The sequence below is a fragment of the Manacus candei genome, unplaced genomic scaffold (assembly GCF_025592945.1).
Source record: "Manacus candei isolate 608988 ecotype Guabito, Panama unplaced genomic scaffold, ASM2559294v1 h1tg000015l, whole genome shotgun sequence".
NCBI classification, from domain to species: domain Eukaryota; kingdom Metazoa; phylum Chordata; class Aves; order Passeriformes; family Pipridae; genus Manacus; species Manacus candei.
Window position 1 is genome coordinate 17520639 of NW_026138063.1, and position 21294 is coordinate 17541932.

The 21294-nt window shown below is 38.8% G+C and overlaps 1 protein-coding gene across 1 annotated transcript in view; it reads left to right on the forward strand.

Annotated features, from left to right (window-relative positions):
• Positions 1-21294, forward strand: part of CUL3 (cullin 3) — a 58550-nt gene that overhangs the window by 10023 nt on the left and 27233 nt on the right. Inside the window, exons 2-3 of the mRNA XM_051781427.1 lie at positions 11928-12125; positions 18871-18984. Coding sequence (XP_051637387.1) covers positions 11928-12125; positions 18871-18984 — 312 coding nt within the window. The remainder of the gene's footprint in view (positions 1-11927; positions 12126-18870; positions 18985-21294) is intronic.

The window sequence follows — 21294 nt, forward strand, 5'->3', positions numbered from 1 at the left end:
TGTCTCCCATAATATACTCCTGAAAAAACTGGCAACCCATGGCTTGGACAGGGGCACTCTGTGCTGGGTTAGGACCTGGCTGGAGGGTCGGGCCCAGAGGGTGCTGGTGAATGGAGCTGCATCCAGCTGGCAGCCGGTCACCAGTGGTGTCCCCCAGGGATCAGTGTTGGGCCCAGTCCTGTTTAATATCTTTATCGATGCTTTAGACGAGGGGATTGAGTCCATCATTTGCAAATTTGCAGATGACACCAAGTTGGGAGGGAGTGTCGACCTGCTGGAAGGCAGGAGGGCTCTGCAGAGGGACCTGGATAGGCTGGAGAGTTGGGCTCATTCCAACGGGATGAGGTTCAACAAGGCCAAGTGCCGGGTCCTGCACTTTGGCCACAACAACCCCCTGCAGCGCTACAGGCTGGGCACAGAGTGGCTGGAGAGCAGCCAGGCAGGAAGGGACCTGGGAGTGCTGATTGACAGGAGGCTGAACATGAGCCAGAGTGTACCCAGGTGGCCAAGAAGGCCAATGGCATCCTGGCCTGTATCAGGAACAGTGTGGCAGCAGGACCAGGGAAGTGATTCTGCCCCTGTACTCAGCGCTGGTGAGGCCTCACCTGGAGTGCTGTGTCCAGCTCTGGGCCCCTCAGTTTAGGAAGGATATTGAAGTGCTGGAGCAGGTCCAGAGAAGGGCAACGAGGCTGGTGAAGGGGCTTGAACACAAGTCCTATGAGGAGAGGCTGAGGGAGCTGGGGTTGTTTAGCCTTGAGAAGAGAAGGCTCAGGGGAGAGCCATGGTCTAGCAACTGTGGTGGTAGTGGATCAAGAGTTGGACTTGATGATCTCAGAGGTCCTTTCCAACCCATCTGATTCTATGACTCTATGATTCTATGATGATTCTATTCCAAGGAAGAAAGAGAGGTTTCAGCAGTATAGACAGTTCTTCTTTACTATTGTTAGTTTGAAGTGTTCTCAGGAAATAAGTAGTTTCATTATGGGTGCTTTATAATCCTCCTCCATTTTCAGGTGCCATAGTAATGAGCACTGTGGAAATGTCATTGAATGTTTTTAAAAGAACCTTGGTTAATAACACAGGCAATGTTGCTATTTTGGCTGTATAAGCACTTCCATTCTATGGCAGTGACAACTATCTTTTGAACTAGAACTTCCTATATTTAGCCTCTTACCAGTTCAGTTCTTCTAGAAGCTTGAACAAAACCAGTTAATTGTGGTCTGTTAAATACAACTTTTTTAAAAACAACTTTCATACTGTAATGTCAGAATGGGGAGAAGCTTGCATGATGGCAGGGGGAGATTTGCTAATTTTACACCTGATGTCTTCTGATATTTGGAAAGGCATTGAGGTTTGTCTGCAGATGCTGGGGAAAAGAGGTAATTTAAAAACTTGGATTTCTGTATTTTGTTAAATACTATTTTACTATCCTCTTTGGGCAAAGCTTGCAACAGTAGAATAAAGTCTCTAGTGTAATTAGTAGCACCTTAGAAAGCTTGTTGAGAAGAAGTTAATTTTGGTGTGTTTTCTTTGCTTTTCCTCAGTATCCAACCCTGTTGGAGGACAACATCCATCAGTCCTTGCTGACTAAAGTATAGGTGTATTTCAAGGCACTTAGGTCCTGTGGAAAATAATTAGTAAGTGTGTAAAAGACTGTTAAGCTTTGTATAAGTGACTGTAGAAGCAGTGTTTACTGACTGAATATTCCATGTTGTTACTTAACTAGCTGATACAGTTTTTATACAGAAACTTAAAGACTGTGTGAATCCATATACAGACTGGATGAAAAATGAGATTGATGAGCTAGCATTCATTTTTCATTGACTCACTCAGACAAGTAATATTCTGCTTTTGTCTGTATTATTGAGAGTTCTTTATATCAATGAGAGTGACTGAAGGTGCATTTTGTAAATTGAGCATCGTAAGTTGCAAATTGAACCCGTAAGTTGATTTTTGGAGAGTGTAACTGAGTTTGTAGTTCCTCATTAGTAGTCACAAACACTTAGTGTGAGTTAGTGTTGGGGAAGTGTGTGAAGGTCTGTAAGAGGAAAGTTATGTTCACAGAATCACCACTGTGTACCTTTATATTTATTTGTTTGCTTCTTCAGACTGTCTCTGTTTTTGTTTTTTAACGAAATGAAACAAAAACCTTTAGGTTATCTTTTGCCTTGTTTATCTGAAAGAGATGGCTGCTCAGACTTACATAGTTCATAGTCATAGTTCAGATGAAGCAGGTGATTGGGAGGAGTTGTTTTTCTCATTTTTTCCCTTTTAGCATATTATGTTCCACATATTTGCAAGACAGAAGTTGAGGAGGGGCATTTGGGAAAAGCGAAGGATTAAACAGAAGTTGAAACCTGGAGTAAGAGAGGTATGTTGACAAGTTTGAGATGAGTTCAGGACCATTCTTGTGAATTGGTTCCTGAAATAGAAAAGATACATTAATATCTGATCCTTAAATTTGTTCAGTTGCCTAAATATGTCAAAACTATTGCTGCAGTATGACATTTTCTATTAAAGACTTGTTTTAAACTTTTTTTATAGGCTGTTAAATTGCTGTTGTGTAGTGAAACTCCTGTCAGGCCTACCTATAATGCAGACAAGTGTTACCTTTTGAGAGGAGGAACAAATCTTTTTTTTCTGGCATTTAAATTTACTTGAAAAAGGAAGTTCTTGGAGCATATTACATATTAGAGTTTGCTATAAAGCTTAAAACCAACCAACCAATTGCATTCCTCTTCAAGCTTCCACCCAAAGCAGCACTTGTTTTGTGATGAGACCAGCATGCTCTGAGACAATGCCATGGAGGTAAACCAAATCTCTGAATCCTTGTGCAGGAGGTACAACTCTTTCTTTTAAGGAGCAATTACTTTTTAGTTCACTTAACCCATCCACCCCATGCTACCCCAGTAGCTTTTCAGTGCTGCCCATTCAAACAAAGTGGATAAGGAGTGTGTTTTACCTAAAATCCTACAGCTCTTGGATGTTTCAGTTGACAGAATTCCTTTTTTATTTAATTGCATGTTCTGCTGGCTTCTGCTGAGTAAAGCCTGGGAAGGGAAATTGGATATTACAGTTCCTGTATTTCTGTTGGTGGTAGAGTATTGTCATGGAGCCCTCCCTGCAGAGGCTGGAGCCTCTTTGAGGGTGAGACTGAACTTGATTCTTCCCTTGGCCTTTAGGGGATTACTCTCAGCACTCGTCACTCAGCTCATCTTCTGAGCCTGGAAGGAACACGGTGCCATGAGTATTCCTTGCAGGAGGAATTTGGAGAAGTTTAGTGTAGTGTTTGCCTACCCAAACAAGGGTAAGGCTTGAATATCAATGGATGAGTGAAGAAGAAAACACAGATCCTAAAAATGGTGTCAATATTTAATCTTGTAGATGATAACTGGCAGGTGTCAGGGGAATCTATAGGCATAGATCCACCACCACCCCCCACACCCTCTGAGGGACTGTAATAGTGTAATAGGCATTTCCTGACACTCCTTAGGAGATGTGGATAACACTGTATTGTCATCTTTGATTGCTACTGAAGGTCACCTAGGAGCAAAGCCTACTTATTAGGGCTAGTTTTGGTAGCACATTTCTCTGACTTCCCTGTGACTCTTTCGACTGATGTCCAAAGTAATAGCCCAGATGCAGGAGAACAGCAGTGAGACAGTGTGACCCTTACTTTCTTCATGCTCCTTCTCTTAGCTTCCAGTCATGTTTTGGTGTGTAACAGTCAACTTGTTCAGACAAGACTATTGAGGAACTTTGTGCCTGATGTTTTTAGTTCTTCAGAGATGGGTTGTTTTTATTTGTGAGAAAGTATATGTAGCCAGTGTGAGAGCAAGAGATTGTGAGCCAACATCTTCCAGATATGCTCGTTTTTACACAGTGATGAAAACTTCAGAAAAGTGTTAATATTGAGCTCTTCATTTGTCATTAATAGAAGTACATTTTATCTGCCCTGTACTTGAAGAATATGTAGTTCCATATCTTAATGTGCCATTTTTCAGAGATATTCTTGGAGCAAACGCTAGACAATATATCTCTGTCACTGTAAATTCTTGTCTTTTAAATTAACAATATTCAAAGGGTTTATAAAAATTCAAGTAGTGATTAGATTCTGAGGCAGGAAATGGGCTGCTCTTGCCCTTTTCTGGATAACCTCAGCCAAATTTCATTCCGAATGAAGGATACGGGCTAAGGATGCTGAGTTATTGTGTAACAGACTATTTAATACCATCTTGATGAATGCCCTGTCTTGCAGTGGAATTGAAGACCATTGGTGGGAGTCTTCCTTGCCTCTTGGACCGTGGGTCAGGCCCATATGGTGGCAGCTTTAGATGACAATCAGACCCTGCTCATTTTGTCTGCTGAGGGATGGGAAGAGGGGGAGTGAGAATAGGCTGCAATTATTAGGTGCAAATGTTTACTCCCAGCACTGCTGACTAACTATAATTGTTGGTATCTACTCACTTCCTTCCAAGGTAGAGAGGGTAAACACCTGCATTCTGTAATTTCTGTTGGTTCTCATTCCAGTGCTCTGTGGTGTTAGACCTGTAAATGATGTCATGGAGAGGAATGAGGCAGATGATTGCGTTTTTTGAAAACTTTGAGAAACTTTGTTCTGTAAAAGTAATTCCTTTCAGATCTACATGTTTCACCTCGTAATGTGTAGAATGGTGATAAACACTGCAACTACTCTGTAGAAAAAGTGAGTAGTGGTGTTTGTGACTTTTTTGAAAGTAAAAATGTCCTGCAAGTGTGTTGACAGTCTGTTTAGAACCTCTGAGAATTAACAATGGCCTATCTGGTCTGAGATCTTTGTGGGAACTTCATAGAACTTGTCTAGAAATTTCTTGCTCAAGAAGGATAAGAAGCTGTCTGTGGTCTCTTGGGGTGTTGATTAAGGCACGAACCCCACTCAGACAAATCAAGTATTGTCTGAGCATACGTGAGAACCCAGAAGACTACAACTCTCATGGTTCCTTGTTACAGTCTTCCTGCCACATCTCCCCCCTCTTTTTATTAACAAGTTGAGAAACAATACATTTTTAACATTCTTATTATAACCAATCTTATTTCAACTAATTATAAAAAAAGGGCCTATCGTCACAAGGCCTTTATTGAACTGTTTACAACTTTATTGGTTCATGCAATATTCAAGCAATCTCAAATTACCCAGGGTTTGTAGGTGTGGATAACCTTTTATCTGAGGGTGACTTTGTGTAATGGCATCATCTTTATTTAAAAGGGAAATGTGTTGGGTTGTAGATGTTGTGTTTGAGGTGGTATTGTTTGAAGTAGTGTTTAAGATGTCTTGCTATAAAGTGCATTTGCGTTCACACACACATACATATCTCCACTCAACTTTCTCATTCATACTCTGGTGGCCACCGTTTCATTCTCTCCTTACACATGCATTCTTAAACCCTTTATTGTGTTTGACTCATGGAGTTTTGGGTTTGTATTGGTTACTGTTTATGTGTTTCTTTTGGTTCTGTTGTATCATTTATTGCTTCTTTGTGATTATCCCTGTTTTTTTGGGGGTTTTGGGGTTTTTTTTGTTTTTTTGGGGATTTTTTTGGGGTTTTTTTGTGTTGTTTTTGGTTTTTTTGGTTTTTTGTGGTTTTTTTCTTTTTTTTTTTTAGGTTTGAGAGATCGATAGATTAGTGAAAGGGTTTTTGTACATAGTGAGGCTGTGTTTATATGGTTTTCTGGTAGTGTATGTAAATGCATCACCTCTGTTTTAAGGAAAGGCCATTGTTTTATTGATTTTGGGCCACCTGTTTCTTGGATCACTTGTGGGTTCAGCTGCAATAAAGCTGCTTTTGGGAAAAATCTGCTGTTAATTGACTTCCTCTTTGATAGAGGCAGTCTCTGTTCTACAGAATGAGTGATTTCAGTGGGTCCAATGGAAACAGAGTTAATGTTTGGGTTATTGCTGGTTATAATGTCTGTGTTTTGCTTTGGGGATGCTAGTTTAAGAAAACTTGTTAAATAGGTTTGGATGTTTTTTAAGGGCCATTGTGAGGTTATATCTGTTCTGCTGCTAAAAATGTTTGATATTCCTGTCTTTGCCTCCCATTCTAATTGTTTAATTTGGGTATAGGCCAATTTATGCATGTTTGTGTTTTGAGTGGATTTAGAGGTGTGTATTGTTGTATGTTGCAACTTTGTGGAGCATCTTTGGGCTTGTGTTATATGAGGGTTTTGTTTGTTTTGCTTTCTCAAGGCTCTTGCAGTGACTGTATATAAAGAGTTATGTGTTTCTGCAGTTGAAATTGTAACTGGTTGTTTGTTTGCTACTTGTTTAAGTTTGGCTTTCCATGTTGTGTATGGCATATTGTCTAACAGCATTTTAAAATAGTGAGAAGTCAATACTTGATTTGGGGCCCCTCTTATTATTATTCTTACCCCCTGTAACACAAAAGAACTTTTTATAATAGCAGATAATCTGTCAATTAGTAAAGTTGTCCTTTTGTGACTTAGAAAATTAAACATGGTAGTTGATAGCTGTATGTCTGCTGTGTTTTGCAATGTTACCTCTAGGTTGTTGGGCTGGGGTTGAAGGGGGGGGTTTGAGGGGAAAGGAGTGAGGGGGGGGAGTCTATTTTCCTGGGTGCATTTGCCTTTCTGTAGTGCATATTTAAAGCTATCATAATGTCCTTCCATGCAGCTAAATTCTTGAGGGCGTCCGTTTTTCCTTCACTGGCTTTTTCAACGATCTTGTTCCCTATTTTCCTCCAAGATGATATTTGATAAGGTCCAGTTAGAGGTAATGCAGGTTCATGCAAAGAAATCCAATATAAGAAGTCCCATAACTTACTTTCTTCTATGTTTATGCTCTGTTCTTGTAAAAATCGAGAGATAGCTTCAGCTGTTTGTTTGATTTCTGGAGTAATTCCCTCCTGACGGGTAAACCATGGTTCCTTGTTACATTCTTCCTGCCACAGTCACTAGTCTTGAGAGTACTAGTTCATGTGTCTCCTGTTTCTGCTGATGGGTAAACCTCTGTGGATACTCCTACAGAGATTCTGTGGGACATTTATTTACCTCTTCCTCACTTCTTTCTTAACCATCTCTTGGTAAGAAGACTAAATAGCTACTTTCAGTAAAAGTAAGTTGGTGTATACCTTCTAGAATCAGCAGGCTCTTAACAGTTTACCCCTGTAACTCTTCCCTGCAGTTCACAGCACTCAGAGCATGGTTATATAAGTAAGAGGAGCAAGCTCTGTAGTGTTAAGGGTGAAACGATCAACTGACAAGAATATGAAATGAAGTTGCATCCAAACGAAACTGTTGTAAAAGTTAAAGTGTACAGAATGGAAATTACACGCCAAAGCATTTATTTCTATGCAAAGAATTTCCAGCAGTAGATCTGGTGGGTTTTTGTGAGTCTGGGAGTTTTAGTGTTGTTCTTTGACTGCAGTTGGTATAAGCCAGGGAACAAATGCCTGGTTCCACTGGGGACCACAAGTATTTTGTTGCTCACCTTTGTTATCCCTCAATGCATTTCCTTTGGAAGACTGGTACTGGCAGTTTTAGAAGGTCACATTTACTCAAGGAGCCCTGGTTTTCCTGCTTCCTCAGTGTACAGCTATAGTGTGTATCACCAGATCACATGGGGATTGAGGTTGGAAGTCACTTCAGGACTTCCTTGTCCAGCCCCACTGCTTAAGCAGGGTCACCTAGAGCTGGTTGCTCAGGGCTGTATCCAGATGGCTTTTGAATCCATGTCCAAGGATGGAGACTCCACAGCCTCTCTGGGCTCTTTGCCAGTGCTTGGTCACCCTCACAATAAAGTTTTCCTGATGTTCAGGGGGAATCTCCTGTGTTTCAGTTTGTGCCCGTTGTATCTGGTCCTGTCATGGGGCACCTCTGCAAAGAGGCTGGTTCCCTCCCTCTTCAGTACACCCTCCCACTGGCTTTTGTATGCACTGATTTGATCCCTGCAGGGTTTCCCTAGGCTGTCTTTCTCAGCCTTTTCTCATGTGAGAGGTGCTCCAGAGGGTGGTTAGTGGCCCTTCACTGGACTCTCTCCAGTATGTTCATGTCTCTCTTGTACTGGGGAGCCTTGAACTGGACACACTACTCCACATATGTCTCTCCAGTGCTGCACAGAGCCCTTGACCTACTGGCAATACTCCTCCAAAAGCAGCCCACAATACCATTAATCTTCTTTGCCTCACAGGCCCATTAATTCATCTTCAATTTGATGTCTTTCAAGTGCTCTGGGTTCTTTTCTGACAAATCTGCTTTCCAGCCAGTTGGCCTCAGCAGGTCTTAACACATGGAGTTGTTCCTGCTCCCTAGGGACAGGATGTTGCACTTCCCTTTGACCTACATGACTAGAAGGAGGGTGATTAATATTTTGTCTGAAGTTGTATGTTAATCAGAAAACTCCTAGAATTGAACTGTTCTGTTGTGATTGATGCCAGTAAGTTACTCAAACAGGTGCCTGTAATGTCAGCTTCTGGGAGGGAGACACTGAGAAGTCTCTTCAGGACTGTTACCAGCTTTACCTGCTTTTCGGGTGATAATGGCAGTAGATTGCTGGCAGTGATTGTTTATTTGGTCTTGGTAATTTTTAATATGATAGACAAACACTGTTAAAGGAAGGGGCTTGAGAGTGATCCTGCACTGTGGAATAAAGGACATTTTGAGTCCTTTGCAGACTTTTTTTTTTTTTTGGTGAGATGATTGCACTTTCATGTACACTGACGTTTTAGTCTAATTTCCTCAAGATGTACTTGTGCTATGCTCTGAGTTCAGATGTTTGTGTTCGAGTTGCATCTTTGAATCATTAGCATTTGGGCAGCGGTTTGTGGAAGTTTTCCAACTAGCGGCTTCTTATAAACAGCTCTCTCTCCTGCCAATAACAGACTTGGTCTCTCTCCCATTCCCCAAGAAAGGTAATGTTCAGATAAGCAGGAGTACATTAACACATTTCCTCTATTTGGACACTGGCTTCTTACTATCTTGGTGAATCTGGGTGTAGGCACTACTGAAGTTAATGGGATTTTGCTTCTGAAAGCCTTTCCAGACCTGTGTGTGTGGTTTTTTTTTTCCAAAGCACCAGCAGAAGCAGCAATCCGGGTTCTGCTAAATCTGCAACAATACACGACACGAGCAAGGCAACTGTATTAAAAATGTGGAGTTCACTTTTAAAATATAACCATTAAAAGAAATCTGGGAATGAACATGAAAAAACATCAGGGCTCTAATTCTGTGTTCATATTTGTGGAAGTCTATCACTCATAGAGTAGGGATCCAGAGAGTTGCATAAATTTTCCCTGTTGAGTCACAGTTTTCTAATAGTGTTTTCAGAGATGCTTTTGTACAGAATTTTGAAAAATGGCAAAGTGTTTGAGTAGTATCAAAAATGTATGTATTGGTTAGTTGTTTGGATTTTAAATCTGCATACAAGCCTGACTTAAGGAAAAGGGGATGAAAAGAGATGAACCTGTGAGTTAAATAATCCAAGGGTAGATTTAGCCATTGCAAATCTAATGTACCTTTGAGAATACAGGAAGACCTCTTCTGTTCAAATGGTACACAATTTTTCAGCAGTGGAGAGGAAATAATACATTTTTGCTCAAACTTTACTGCAGTGACTTACTGCCAAATAGAGTGGAATTATTTAAAGTGTTAGGAGTCTTTGCTTTGTTAGAAAACACTGCTGCAAATAAGCCAGCTGTGCTAGAGCTTTTTTGGAAGACAGTGCTCAGATATCCTAGATATCCTTGATATCCTAGAACTTGAGCAAACCTGTTCCCATAAAACCTCACAGATGTTAATCTAAGTCATCAGCAGAATAGGAAGCTGCACTGAAAAGCAGAGTCCTTCATGCTTAATCCTAAAAGGTAATAAGTTTATAATACTTTTTCAAATATTTCTGTATATTTATCCCATGGAGGTGTGTACTCCTTAAAATTACCTTTTATGCACCTTTCTTGTGCTTCCAGACCAGAGCAGCTTGTGGTGTGTCAACTGTTAAGTGGCAGAAAGCTCCATGTTCATGTTTGTATTCAGTGAGTTTGGAGCAAATAACATTACAGTCTTTCCTTCGTTTTTATAGCATTTGGATTAAAAGTAGAAGAATTAAACAGTTCACTTTTAGTATTTTCCTGAACAGATCTGAGTTATCCAAAGTGCTGCTTTATCTGTAACACCCAGAGGTGTTCACTGTGACCAGCCCAGAAGCAGCAGTGCTGTAACACCTCCGTGATTTGCCAGGTTTATACAGATCACACCTTTTCTAAAATACAGGGTGCACTTAAATCACAGTTGAGATAAAAAGGTCGTGTTGGCTTGGAGATTCTTGATTAGCAAGGGGAGGAAAGGACACTGGGAGGTGTTGGTTTGAGTCTATGCTTTGTTTGAAAACAAAACCTCGTTTTTTTGAAAAGAAGGCTGAAAAGCTTTTACTTGGATTGCTGTCTGCAAATCTAAATGCTCGCCTTCATTATCAGTACTCGTAAAATTGCTGGTTCAGGAAGGCTTTAGAAAATAATTTCCCTGAAGAGGCACCAATGTAGCAAATGCAAATTAAAAACAGAATTACTGACCTTTCAGTATTACACATAGCAGAATAGGCAAAAAGTGTGGAGGGACACGTGACGTTCCATCCGCCATTCCTCTGCTACTTTGAGGCTTTACTTTTGGGAGATGGGGAGCTAAGAATTTTTGGATATCTAACACCATATCTCAAGTTTTTGGTATATAGAGTTGAGTAGTTTAGTGGATCTGGTATCAGAGAAGTGGGAAAAGTAGTGATAGGATTATTTTTATCATAAAAATCTTTGTATTTAACCAAAACTCCAGAAGACAAGCAGGATGGAAGATTGTGTGTTGTGTGTCTTGTTTTGATTTTGTTCAGCAGCCCATTCCCTCCCAAGGCAATGAATGGCTTCTCTTTATCATGAGCTGTACTTTTATTTGTAATGCCTAGAGAAGTTGATATGATAACTTGAAAATACATGTAAAAATATACTTGTTATGAAAAAAGTTCTGCTAATAATTGTGTTTGATTACAAATGCAGTCAAATCTAGTTTTCCATATTTTTCTTCTATTAATGGTTCTTGGGTGGAAGGGGAAGGAGAGGTAGACTACACCTGGTCATGATTTTCCTCTGTAATGTCACACCATTATTCTTTACTCTTTCACTACTTTAGCTCTTATTTAAAGGCTACTTTGACATTATTGGTAGACTGTTATCTGGGATATTGGTAGATTGGTGTGTGGGATATTTTCTTTTTCCACAGTAACTGTGGGAATAGCAGCTTTTTTTCTCTTCACTCTTCATCCTTTTTCTTTACATATAAAATGCTAACTCAGTTCCTGTTTTCATATAAACTAAACCAAAGTGACTCACAAACTTTGAGCAATCCTGACATCTGATAATTTTTTGCTACACTTACTTGCAATCCCAGATACTGTTTTATCTGACATATTTTGAAGCACCTAGTGGATCAAGCAGATGACTAAGTTTGCTAACCCTGTGTCAGACATTATCTGTTATCATACAGGTTGATTTGGGGTCTGGTGAAGCAGATTAGTGTTGCAGTACAATTTAGGAGGCACCAAGTAATGTGTAGTATGGGATGAGAGTTAACCATCCATCATTGTTAGCACTGTGGAGGAAGAGTAGGGAAGAAGGTCATGTCCATGAATACCTGGCTTTCCACCTAAAAAGGCTCTGGAGTTGGATTCTGTGGTTTTGCAGCTCTGAAAGGAAAAACCATTAAACTTTAACAAATTACAATTTCCGTAACTGTTTCTTTAAATCCTTGCTAGTTTCATAAACACTATTTTAATAAAGTTTGAGAAACCTTGTGATAATAAAATCAACAAGATGTGGCAGAACAATTACCTTCTATTATCCATATTCTTTTTTGATTCTAAACAATAACATGTTGTTTTATTTTTACAGATGACTATGGATGAGAAATATGTGAACAGCATTTGGGATCTTCTGAAAAATGCAATCCAAGAGATCCAGCGTAAGAACAATAGTGGTCTCAGTTTTGAGGAGCTGTATAGGAATGCATATACAATGGTGTTACATAAACATGGTGAAAAACTCTACACTGGACTAAGAGAAGTGGTCACTGAGCATCTAATAAACAAGGTTTGTCGTTTAATTAATTAAAATGGAAGTATCTTACAGGAAAGAATTCTGAACAGTTATTTAAAGGACAAAAAAAAAATCTAACTTTATAATGTCACCTCGTGTTGCAGTTGTGTAGCTTCTCTCAGAAACAGTAGCATAGAGCTAACACCCAGCTCAAATGACTTCATGTTCCAGGTACTGTTTTTTGTAAGTTACTAATGGAGGACAGACCATAGAAAGTGTGTGAAAGTGTATAACAGGAAACAACTTTTGTTGAAGAATAACTGTTGAGAGCTGGGGATCTTTTTTTTAAAAGTTTGTGGCCTTTTTGGTGGCATTTTATGACTTTCTTAGGCCAAATTTTGGGTTGTTTTCGAGTCAGTTTTTTCATCTGTGGAACAAAATAAATACCAGTGTAAGAACCTGTTTGTTATGGGCTAATGAACTAATTCACAAGTTAATGAGAGAGTTGTGGTAGGATTATGCTATTTAAAGAGGCAGTAGGCACTGTTCAAAAACATCAGCTCAGCAACAACAAAAGTCCTGAGTAGTCTGTATTCTATCATTTTGGCCCTTGCAAAACTTGGTCAAAATGACATGCAGAAACTTCTTGTTTCTGAAGATGTATCATCAGAGAAAAGGACTCTTTAGGTCTCATGTTAAACCATGGAACCACCTCTCCTGTCTTTGAGAGAAAAGTTTAGAATTGATTTAATAAGTATGTAATTGAACGAAGTTAAAACTCACTTTTTAGGAGTCCACGTAATATTTAGGGATAATTGGAATTCCAAGTCTGGAGAGATGCCTGCCTTGCTCCATATCTACCTATCTTTGAAAAAAAGACACATGTCCACTCTGATCCCATATACTGGCTGTTTTTACAACACCTGAAAAGCAAAGTTGTACACCATCATGTGTGTTGGATGATTATTTATGGCTGAATTACAGGGAATGGATGGGAGGTTTATGTCTAAATAATGCAGAATTCTTGGGAGTTTTTTGTACATTCCAACTGGAGTTACTGCTGTGGATGAGAAATGTGTTATTTTCTTTCTAAAATCTTAGTTTCAAAGGTGTGCTCTGAACAAGTATAGTCTAAAACTGCTTCTAACGTGGACTTTTTTTACTGTTGCACGAGAGGACACATCCTGTATGAAGTGGCTGAATAATTTATGGCTCTTTTCTATAACTGTAGCACATCTGTGACTCTCAAACTCTTCTGTTTTCATAATCTGTGCATGCATAATCTGTACTAGTAGCTCAAAGCTACTCCTTGTCCCTTTTGAGTATTTACTTGGGGATATTATGTCGAGGTACTTATAGATGGAAGTATGGAAAAAATAGTGCATTGTTTACTAAGAATAGGATCAGTTCTATAATGACATCTTATGTTTGTGCCATTAGTACTTGTGGTAAGATAGATTAAAAAAAAAAAGTTTTGTTTAACCTCACACTTTGTCACAGAAATTTTAGAGAAATTTTTTCTGTTCACTGTCTCTTCCCAAGGGCAATTCTCTGTTAAATTTTAAGTAGCTAATTAACAATAAATCCTCTCATCACAAGTCTTTGTAAATTTAGAGACTCAGTGGTGAATGCTAGAATTTAGGAGAGGGAGATTTTGCCAACTGAAACGTTCATTAAATTTCATAACTTTTATAAAAATGAAAATGTGCAGAAGTGAGTCACTTTTTACTGAAGAACTACACTCAATTCAGGGAGCACTGCTGAGGAGCCAAACCCAAATTTGAGATTGCTAGAATCCTTGAAACGTCATTGTCCTTTGCTGTCTACATCTGCTGATTATCTTTTTACAAAAATGCTACATTCCTGTGGTATTCCTGTCATGCTGGTTAATTTAGAATAGATGAAGAGACTGGGTAGAGGCAACATGTATGTTCAGATGTTTTTACAAATAGCTTTAAAGCTTGGAAAGCACAAGCTTGTATTGTTGGTGAGACATGGTTAGGAGCTGTGTTTACACTTTATGCTTATTTAACTATTAGAAGAAAGTTGTGCTTATTCAGCATTTTAATTAGAAACCAAATACTTTTCTTATAAGCATTTAACTTCTCAACAACAGGACGTAATACAGTGTACTGTCCTTACAGCCTGTTTAATTGTAAATAAAATGATAGGTGCAGATGGAATCAATACAAGGTACATTCCTGCAAGGGAGTTACTGTCAAGTGTGCTTGGTTTTGAACTCTCACACCCTAATGGCTTGTAAGTACTAATCACCAGGTTCTGGCTGCATGATGAGGGCAATAGAAAGGCAGGTACTCTGCATCACTGAGAGGAGTCAGCTGTCCTGAACTACCCTGTTTTTACTACAGGGTAAGGACATGCTAAAACTTGTCTTTACCTGTGTATTGACATCATTATTTAAGTAGGGTACAAGTAGACCTATTTAAAAATACAGTTGAATTTTGAAAGTACTGAAGCCTTTCATCTTAATTCAAGTATTTAATTCCTGTGCATCAGGTACTTCACTGAGTTCTCCCTTTCTTGCCCACTTGATGTGGACAGTCTTCCTTCACAGCTCTCAAATCTAGTTTGTTACTTCTTCATACAAATGTTAAGTGTTTTTTTTAAAAACAGAGCTTAATTTACAGTTCTCTAAACCATTTGACAATGAGCAACATCACTTGTGTTACAATAAACAAAAATCTCGACGTTAAAAAGTTTACAGGATAATATTCTTGAAGTTCCTTTTATACATAAGTCTTTGAGACCTGATGAGATGCATCCCGAGTCCTGAGGGAAGTGGCTGATGTAGTTGTGGCCTTGAATACCTGAAGAGTGCCTACAAGAAAGGTGGAGAGGAAATTTTTACACTACAAGACATGTAGTGACAGGACAAGAGGTAATGGCTTCAGACTGGAAGAGAGTAGGAAGAAATTCTGGTGAGAAGTGAGGCTGGTGAGACACTGGCATGGGTTGCCCAGAGAAGCTGTGGATTCCCCATCCCTGGAAGTGTTCAAGGCCAGGTTAGATGGGGGTCTGAGCAACTGAGTCTAGTGAAAGGTGTCCCTGCCCATGGCAGGGGATTTGGAATGAGATGGTCTTTAAGGTCCCTTCCAACCCAAGCCATTCTATGATTTTTATGCACACATCATAGTCTAGTGAAATCTAAACCCATGACATGCAACATACCATAAGCATTCTATAAACTGTGTGTGTGTGACAAAGGAATTCATTGATTTGTTGGCCAAGCCCAGTACAGTCTTGTTGATTTTTCAGTGCAGTGTACATCAGATTCAGAGATGTAAAGGACTGTCCTAAACTTAAATGGACTGAAATATGGTCATTTGGGGAGACACTAGAGCATTTCTGAAAAGAAAGAGGTGCTTGGGATATCCTCATGTCCTGCAATATGTCTTACTCTTACCAAACATCTCTACTGCTGTGACAGAATTGATACAGCTGGTTGAGTTTGGTAGGGACAGTACCTGCTATTTCAGAATAATAATACAGGCAAGCATGCAAGAAAGCATTTTTTAGGGAGGGCACAGAGCTGGTCACTGTGGCAGTGTTAAATGCAGAAGGAATTGTGTGGGGTGCTGGTGCAGAAGGTGTGGGCTGAAGGAAGCATGTCTGCTCTGGGACTCAGTTGTGTCTGGTATCCTTTGCAAGCTTTAGAATTTGCTATTGTGGTGTCACAGAGAGAAGGGGAGAGATAAGAGAGGCATCTCCTACAGGGAATTTGAAATTATTTCCATAACATCAACAAATAGGGAGGAATGACACGAGAAGTTGTGTAGGAGGTGAATTACCCATTGAGCATTAGGGTGTACTGTAAGCCTGACTGACAATGTATGAAGTGTTATCTGCCTTTATATTTTCTTAATGATGTTTTCAGATGATCTTTTGCAAGTCTACTACTATATGGAGGGCAAAAGAATGTGAGGGAATTGCCAGAAAGTAAGTAACAGTTCAGAATCATCAGTATTCTTCAGTATTGGTTTTTTTCTTTCAGCAGTAGGATAGCAGCTGCAGGGATGAACAGACATTTCTGGTAAAATCATAGTTAATCTGTTAACTTACTTGGGACTCTTAAGATTTTAGAATACCATCTTTTAGACTACTTGGATTTTTGTAGAAGATAAAGAAACTCCATAATAAAAGTTTTGAAGGCTTGAGACCTTAGTTCAGAAAGTGCTGTTCTCTACTGCTGCTCCCCATAGAAGGTTCTGGCTGTCCTTACAAGTAGTGGAAATTACATAATTGAACTATTTGTGCTGCTGCATCAGGCCAGGCACTGTAAGAGAGAAAATACTAGGCCATAAGTCTGCTTTGTGTACACTTGATAAAGAGTTATTTAAAGGTATTGAAAGCTTCTGCCAACTATTCTTAAGAGACTGGGGGAAGGGTTCTGTATTTCCTGAAGATCTATATCAAAATGCAGTTGAGCCTGAAGTTATACACTGGATTTCATCCTTGCAACTATAAGACCACCTTACATAGATTATGAAGTTGCTAATTTATTTTCAAGTGAGTCTTTATATGGACAGTCCTATTTAAACTGGCTTCCCTTGCCAATTCACTGTATAGCTGCAAATATTGTCACAGAAATCACTACAAGCTTCACTAATTCATAGTAACATTCTGCTGATAAAAATCTTTGAGACTGAGATTTTCCTAAGGCTTTGGAAGAGTAGCAACTGTTTCTCTGAAGGGCTGTCTTCTCTTGTAGAAGAGTGTGGATATCCAGGTTTTTTTACTTCAAATCATTTATTCTACCAAAGTGGTTCGACTCTGCATCTTTGCATAGCTAAGATGTTATGTGCATTATAGTAGTTTTCCTGTAATGTTGTATTCATGACCTATACAAGGAATGTTTTGAGCAATTATTAACTAGACAGCTGTTGTAAGAAATAATTTGGGTGGGTTTTGTAGCAACTAAAAGAATAGCTTCCCAAACCTCTCTGCAGCTTAAAATAAACCTTGGAGGATGTCACTGAGAAGAGATACTCTTGAAGTAGTTTTGTTGTACAGCACTTTAAAACACATTTCCAGAAAGCCACATAACATTCTGTATGGAGCAGAGGTGGCACTGCTGTTGAGTGTTCAGGTGTCTGCTTGGAAGCAATTCATCACTGCTACCTGCTGGCAAGAACCCCCTTTTGCTCCCAGTTGGTGTGTGATTTGACACTGGCTGGCCCAGTAGCATTAGTGTGATGGATTTGTGCAATCACAAAGGCACACTGCCTCTGTGTTGTTTGAAAAAAGTGTTGTAAAATTAATGCTAATCATGCTTTGGTAAATTTTACCTGTGTGGGTGATCTACCAAATAATGTTTTCGATGTTATTACATATTGGCCAAAGAAGTGAAAGCAACCATGTCACGTGTGTTTCTCTTGTTCTGGGAGATTCTGCATACTCTTCACAAGTATGTCTGCTGAAGTTTTTAATGCATATTTATGTTTTGGCTAAAAACTACATAGATTGGATGTTAACAGAGCACACATTTGGGAGACCAAAGGGTAAATGATGGTCATGATCAGAAAGAATGAGGCAGCTAAGCAGTGCTTATAACTGCATATTATGTTTTCAAAAAGCAAAAAGGAGAGGCCTTGCTCAGGTCTGCAGAGTGGGTGTTTGAAGACTTCAGAAAGCTTTGAACAACCTACAGATACATGTGTTGCCTAGATTCAGGAACAAGGTGAATATTGTTGGGATAAGCTTCCAGAGATTCTTGAGAAGAGACCATTTTTGTTTGTGTGATGTACCATGCTCTGTCTCTGGTTTACTCATCTAAGTTTATGGCGTATATATAGTAGTGTGGCAGACAGACTTCCTTGTTATGCTGGTTTGGCCTAATAACTGCATAAAACTTTAACAGAATGAAGTCTCTCAGGTGGTTGCATGTGATGTTGGTGCAGTTTGTGGCTGCTTGCTGTGTGCATTTTATTTTCCTCTGAATTCTCTGTGCTGAAATTTGCACTCACCCAAGCATAAGTGCAGATCTGTAAATGTGAGAATACATTCTGTTGGGTTACAGCGAGGGCAGAATATATTCTTCATGTTATGTCAAAAGTCAATTCCTGCATTTTGTTAACTCTGGAATATTTTTTTTTACGTTGCCATGGGTTTCTCCTTTACATGAGTTTAAAGCTTGAGCACCATAGTATATTTCTGCTGCATAAAATCAAAATATGAAACTGGATGCTCTTTTTTTATTAGCAGGAGTAGTAGTGGCAAAGAAGCATAAAGTCTGAAGTTGAGACAGATGAATCAAATGAGCAAATACATTTGTATAAACAAAGATGACTTTTTTTTCTCATTGCTGGAGAGTATGGACTGTCAGTGTAAGAATCTGGTCTTTACCAGTGATGGTTGTTTGCTGTAACTTTATGCTGTCTCAGCTTGTCTCTCTAAATGTCATCATGGCCAATTTTCCACCTGTACTTGTTCCTGTTTGTAATATTGACTGCTACTAACCAGTATTCTAAAATTAATTGTGATAGTAAAGTTAGCATTACTTTAAACACTATAACATAGGAGATAAAACCTTTGAAGAGTTGTACAAAATACTTTTAACATTTGAGATTTCAGGAATTCCTTTGAAATTTAATACCTATGTTTATTTTGTTCTTCGTGGTTTTAGTCTCATTTTTCTTACATGTGTGAAGTCATATTTTTCCACAGAAAAGTTCATAGAGGAGCAAGGAAATTTGTGCTGAAGCTAAGTTTGTTAAGATTTAAATGCTGCAGGAGAAACTGACTTGAGTTTATGGCAATCTATTATTTTTTTTTGCTTCAGGTGCGAGAAGATGTGTTAAACTCCTTGAATAACAACTTTCTACAAACACTAAACCAAGCGTGGAACGATCATCAAACAGCAATGGTGATGATTAGAGACATTCTGATGTATATGGTGGGTATTCTGCTATTTCACACATTTACCTGTGCAGTAAATTGTCTTTTGACAAATCCAAACAAATAAAATGGAGAGATAAAAAGCAAGGCTTGCTTACCACTCCTTTTCCCAAGACTGTTCTCTGTCCCTTGTTTTGAATTTCCCATGCAATACTCTTGTATGCACAGGTGTTTGACCAAATGTAATTGGTTTCTTCTTTTAGATTATCTCATTATCACTTGAAAAATTAATCTGAAAAATGGTTGAACTTTGCAATTCTTAAAAGCTGAGCTGGTCAGACCCATTCTGGCAGGTTATAGATGTGGCTTGCATGTTGTAGTTCATGTAGCAGTGTTTTCTTACTGTGGAAAGCATGATGGTGTAAAGTCTCCTCAGGCTTCCAGTGTAGTTGTTCTTTAAGGATAAGGATTTGAAGAGGATAACTTTGGTACAGTGTGTGTCCTTGAATGTTAAATTCCAACTGAATCCTTTCCTGTTAATACAGAGCTTGGGTACAAGATTGTGGTGTACATAGATGAGAATGTGCTCTCTGGTTGCAGGCTTGCAATTTCTTACCTACATTAAACAGAAAAGGCTTTTTTTTTTTTTGAGAGAAGGCCTAACATTTTTGTCTCTGGATTGTGTTATGCTTTAGGTAGTTGGTATGTATTTAAATTCCCATAATGGTAGGCATGCTCTAGGATGCAGGAGAGTATTTTTGCTTAGCTTCTAACCAAAGGCTTTGACTTGACAAAGAAGAGAAAAACTTGTTGAGATTCTGTGGTTTTTTATATAAAATAATTTTTTGCCAAAATATCATACTAAAGATAGTACTTTATGCAGTATTAGACAGTGAAGGACAGACAATGATGGCAATTTTTTGGTAAAAAATGGTAATTAACTGGAATTGTTCTCTGTCTGCTGAAAAACTGGAGTTGAGATCTCATCTTGTAGCTGCTAAAGATCTCACCCTATGACATTGACCATGTTTGTATTAGCTGTGAAGTCCCCTTTGGTTAATAAGCTGCTAAAAATTAAAGAATTTGGAGTAATTAATAACGTGGTTATTTTTTTAATGGATTTAGTGACCTTCATGTTGAGGGTTGGTTTTGTTTTATTTCAGTTGGGAAAAGACCAAAATCTAGAGGGCTGGATAAAACGCCTTCAAGTGACTCTGAACGACTTGTGTATTTTTATCTTGCTGAAAGGAAGATGGAGAGATTATTTTCAAGATGCACTGTCTTTACTGTGAGAAATCCTGGAATCTCTCATCTGTTTGTGAAGGACAAATACAAATCAATTGCTGCAAGATGCAACTAGGCAAATTCAAGAATAGTTAAGGATTAGATTAATCTACCAAAGCTAGTGGTGAATTTTTAGAAATGTTAGGAGATGGAATCCAGAGCTTTCCAGGGGAGTAGCTGTTGTGTTTTAACCAAATATTATATATTATTTCAGTTCAGAAGGTGCTGAATACTCCAAGGTAATGGGTAATGCAATGTTATCTCCTACTCTTAAAATCAGTAAATTTTTGATCCTTCAAAGAGTGGCAGAGAAAATTGGCTTATCAGCCAATTTTCCTGTTTCAGTGTGTTGACCAGTATATTAAGGACCAAAGGGCTCCCTCTTTGAGGAAGGGATACATACTGCAGTTACCACTTCTGGGGGAAAAGGAGAGCTGTTTACCAAGTATTTTTTGCACTCAGAGAGCAATGCCTTGGCTTTGGTTTAAAGCCCTTGAGTGCCGTTCAAACATCCAGACAGCCTTTTCTTTTCCACCAAAATTTCAGGGGATGGAAACCTGCAGCATTCCTACAAGTGCAAATTGAACTTAATGGGTTATCTTCTAGATTCAGAACAGAATAATAAATAAACTTTCATACCTCTGGATTATATTCCATGTGCTGTTTGACAGTCCCTAATTATTTCAAGTGGGTGTTCAGTTGAGCCCTCTGCTTGCCTAATTATTTGCCTTCCATTGATTTTTTTTTCCTTGTATCAAAGTAAGACCCAAAGAAACAGAAAAAACACATCTGAAATAAAATATATTTATAGTATAATAGTAAAAATACAACAAAATTTTCTTCCAAAATGCCTATATAAACTTGTCAAGCTTTAGGAGTGCTGATGTCTGTTTGTTAAACCTCTGTAACATAACATGGGGTTATAAGAGAACTATCTAATGCAAAGAGCTGATGCAATGGGCACACTCCCTTCTTTTCTTTGACTTGGAGGGGCATAAGACAAATTGTCAATCGAAAATACATGCTTTGATTACAAATTAAAGTATAAGCTATAGTTCAAAATAGGATTATTTTCAAGGATTTG